Source organism: Emiliania huxleyi (genome assembly GCF_000372725.1).
Source record: "Emiliania huxleyi CCMP1516 unplaced genomic scaffold EMIHUscaffold_364, whole genome shotgun sequence".
Classification (NCBI taxonomy): domain Eukaryota; phylum Haptophyta; order Isochrysidales; family Noelaerhabdaceae; genus Emiliania; species Emiliania huxleyi.
This window is the reverse complement of record NW_005199241.1, coordinates 1-3,740: the sequence shown is the minus strand read 5'-3', so window position 1 is coordinate 3,740 and position 3,740 is coordinate 1. Positions and strand designations below refer to the sequence as shown.

Sequence of the window (3,740 nt, the reverse complement as noted above, 5' to 3'; positions counted from 1 at the left end):
TGCTCGCGGAAACGGAGTGAGCACACCTCCCCTCCACGGGCCGCACCTCGCCAGCTGCGCGCGCCGCTTCTTGGACGAGTCGAGAGTGTCTGTGCCGCGGTCGAACTTGTACGTCGGCGCGAAGTGGATCGAAGCCTCGGCGAAGCCTTCGAAGGCGTGCGCACCCTCGCGGGAGGCGAGCAGCTCGTCCGCCTGAAGCAGCGAGTGGAGAGGAGTTCACGCAAGCCTCCGCCACACCTCGCCGCCGGGCTGGCGGAGAGCAGCTCGCCTGCAGCATCTCTGCGTGTCTAGGAAGTGTCTAGGAAGTGTCCAGGAAGTGTCGCCTGCAGCATCTCTGCGTGCCTAGGAAGTGTCTAGGAAGTGTCCAGGAAGTGTCGCCTGCAGCATCTCTGCGTGGCGGCCGGCGGCGGCGAGGGATCGGGCCTGGCACGAGGCATGCCAGCTCGGTGAGTCGCTCCACTGGCTGGGAGGGGGCTGGGAGGCTGGGAGGGGGCTGGGAGGCGTGTGGGAGGGCGCAGGGAGGCGTGCGCGTGCGAGGGTAGACTGGGAGGCGGGCGGGAGGCGGGCGGGAGGCGGGAGGCGGGAGGCTGTGCGCGTGCGTCGCAGGCTGCGCCTCCTCGTTTGGCAGCGAGAGGCGATAGTTGAGGTCGCCGCACCAGACGAGGAGCTGGCGGCCAGACAGGGCGGGGTCGGTGCTGATCGCGCCGCCCTCCCGCCGCTGGTCGAGCACGCCCAGCCGCAGCCGCCGCATCACTTCGTGGAACTCTGCGTTCCTCCGGTGCGGCCCCTTCTTCCCGGCGGCGAGGTGGCAGCAGAGGAAAGTGAGGCTCGAGCCCTTGAAGAGGAGGGTCGCCGCCACCGCGCCCTTGTTGCCAAAGCGCAGCGGCCCCGTCCCCGCCAGCTGCGCCTCCACCGCCACGTGCGGCGCGAGGGACGGAGAGACGTACACAAGCAGCACCATCCCGACCAGCTGCAGGCTGGCGACCCGCTCGAGCGAGCCGAGCTCGGCGCTGACGGCCGCCTCCCACGCGGCGGCCTGCCGGCTCAGCCCGCCTCCCGCGCAGCATCGGCAGTACGAGAGCGCCGAGTCGAGCTCGACCACCTCCTGCAGCGCCACGGCGTGGATGTCTGCGCCCGCGCCCGCGCCGAGCCACTCGCCGAGGCCCTCCGCCGGAGGAGCGGTCTGAGCGACGTTCCAGGTGGAGACGACGATGCGGAGGGCGGGCTCGGCGGGAACGCGCCGGCACATACACACAGACGCGAGCAAGGTAGAACAGCAGCAAGGTCGTCGGCTCGCAAAGAGAATTTCTGCGCATGCATGTTTTCTTTTCTTGCCTTTTCTTTCGATTAAACTCGAGGGGCCAAAATATGCCGCGAGGAGGGCAGAGCTGCGACGAAAGGCGAGAGAAGAAGCGAGAGCAAGCAAGGGATCGGCAGGCGGCGGCGGCGTCGCAGAACGAGGCAGAGGAGAGCGACGCGACAGAGGAAGAAGCGACAAACAAGAGAGAGAACGAAGAGAGTAGGACGACCGCGAGGGAACGAAGGTTGCACAGCGAGAATCGGCGAGAGACTGCGAAGAGAGATAGGAAGAGGCGGACGCCCAAGGGTGGGCGACGGCTAGCGCATCACACCCCTCTCCTTAAGATCCATTTTGTTTTGTTTTGTGTTGCTGTGTGGTGGCGCTGGCGGCCGTCCTCCCATCCCTCCCTTGGCTTGTCTGTTTTCTTTCTTTCTTTTAGGTGTGGTTTATTTTTGTTTGGGCGGCCAGCATGCTGAAATTCTGGAAAACCTGGCCGGCCCCTCTACCTACCCTACTTAAGGAAAACTAAAAAAGAAATCATACGCGAGTGAGAAGGTGGCTATACCAATTAAAGTGATATGGGTGGTGGTACTCTCCTGCAACCACAGTCCTTCCTGTGACATGGCAGGCCACTCTCAAGCCCTACAAGCACCAGATCACCTTGGGGGAAGAGAGCAGTCATCTCCAGGAGAGAGAGAGGGGCGTCGCAGGAACACAGAGGCACAGTGCGGGCTGAGGGCCAAAAGTAAAACGCTCAACGCCGCTCTCGGCTCTCAGAGAGGCGTTATATCTCAGTAACCCCGCTCGCAGGTACTAGAGCAGCATTCGTCAAGCTCAAACCCCACTCTACACAACACAGAGCAGCGTTTGCCTAACAAGACTCCGCTCTGCAACCTTCAGAGCGGACTCTTGCTCAGAAAAACACCGACCGAGCACGTTCGAGCGGAGTCAAGTCAGTGCAACACCGCTCAACATAGCGGGAGCGGTCAATTTCCGCGGAGAGGCTGCTTTCGCCTCCCTCAGTCGCGCTCTCCTTCGCTCCTCCTCTTCAGAGCGGGACTTTGCTAAGTGAACACCGCTCTAGCTAGTAAGAGCAGCGATTGCTTTAAGCTGACACCGCTCTAAATGGCGTGAGCGGCGTATCACTAAACGCGACGCCGCTCTGACTACTCGGAGCAGTGACGACCCACCCACACGCTGCTCAACCCCAGGGGCGGGGCTCGCCACGCCGCGCCGCGCGCCACGAGCGATCGTGGATCCGCCGTCGGCGTCAGGTGGCATCGCCGTCCCGGCGTCCCAGAGCAGCGTCTATTCAGGGCGACGCCGCTCACGCCATTTAGAGCGGTGTCAGCTTAAAGCAATCGCTGCTCTGACCATCTAGAGCGGTGTTCACTCAGCAAAGTCCCGCTCTGAAGAGGAGGAGCGAAGGAGAGCGCGACTGAGGGAGGCGAAAGCAGCCTCTCCGCGGAAATTGACCGCTCCCGCTATGTTGAGCGGTGTTGCACTGACTTGACTCCGCTCGAACGTGCTCGGTCGGTGTTTTTCTGAGCAAGAGTCCGCTCTGAAGGTTGCAGAGCGGAGTCTTGTTAGGCAAACGCTGCTCTGTGTTGTGCAGAGTGGGGTTTGAGCTTGACGAACGCTGCTCTAGTACCTGCGAGCGGGGTTACTGAGATATAACGCCTCTCTGAGAGCCGAGAGCGGCGTAGAGCGTTTTACTTTTGGCCCTCAGCCCACAGTGCGCACCCCGCACACCTGGCTGACGTGGAATTTTGCGATGTCCCACGACTCGCCACAGACCGTCGCCGCGCCGCTGCACGAGGCGTCGTCGCGCCGGCCATCGAAGCTCGTCTCCACACTGCCGAACGTTCTTCTTCCATCGCCGGCGCTCGAGGCGCTCCTCGGCGACCGCGAGGACGACGACACGCCTCTCACGCCGCAGCAACTCGTGCAGCTGCTCGTCGACGCGGGGCACTTGACGCGCCAAAACGTCGCCAAGGAGCGCTGGCGCACGCTGCTCCAGCCCGCGCTGCGGATGGCGCTGCCGGCCGACGACCCTTGGCACAGCATGGACGTGCACTCCCTCGCCACCGAGCTCGCCAAGCGCTGGGACTACAACTCGAGTACGCGTAAGTGGGAGCTGTCCGAGGTGATGGTCAAGTTGGAGAGGGAGCCCTTCGCCGAGGGCGCCATGCGGGAGTGCTACCGCATGAAGAAGATGTCGCAGGTGCTGTGCTGCATGCGCACCGGCGTGCCGTCGGATGGCGTGATGTGTCGGCCGCCTTCGCCGCAGGTGTCGCCGTCCTTCTTCTACCGCATGGACTGGGCCGCGTGCAACAACTACGTCGCCAAGCGGTACAAGAAGCGCGAGACGGGCCGCGGGACCTACTTCTCCGACATCGAGATGCAAAGCTCTCCAAGCGCCTCTCGCGCCACTACAACG

The 3,740-nt window shown here is 63.4% G+C and overlaps 2 protein-coding genes across 2 annotated transcripts in view; one reads left to right on the top strand and one right to left on the bottom strand.

Annotated features, from left to right (window-relative positions):
• The window catches only part of EMIHUDRAFT_444833 (hypothetical protein), a 2,062-nt gene extending 798 nt beyond the window's left edge, over positions 1–1,264 (bottom strand). The window contains exons 1-3 of the mRNA XM_005772129.1: positions 614–1,264; positions 385–423; positions 25–198 (exon numbers count right to left, since the gene is read on the bottom strand). Coding sequence (XP_005772186.1) covers positions 25–198; positions 385–423; positions 614–1,249 — 849 coding nt within the window. The 5' untranslated portion in view covers positions 1,250–1,264. The remainder of the gene's footprint in view (positions 1–24; positions 199–384; positions 424–613) is intronic.
• A 1,810-nt stretch (positions 1,265–3,074) lies between these two features.
• EMIHUDRAFT_242590 (hypothetical protein) lies at positions 3,075–3,652 on the top strand (the record flags this gene model as incomplete). Its single annotated transcript, XM_005772128.1, has 1 exon — positions 3,075–3,652. A coding segment is annotated over one exon (578 nt), but the record flags the coding sequence as incomplete, so codon positions are not given.
• Positions 3,653–3,740: the final 88 nt, after the last annotated feature.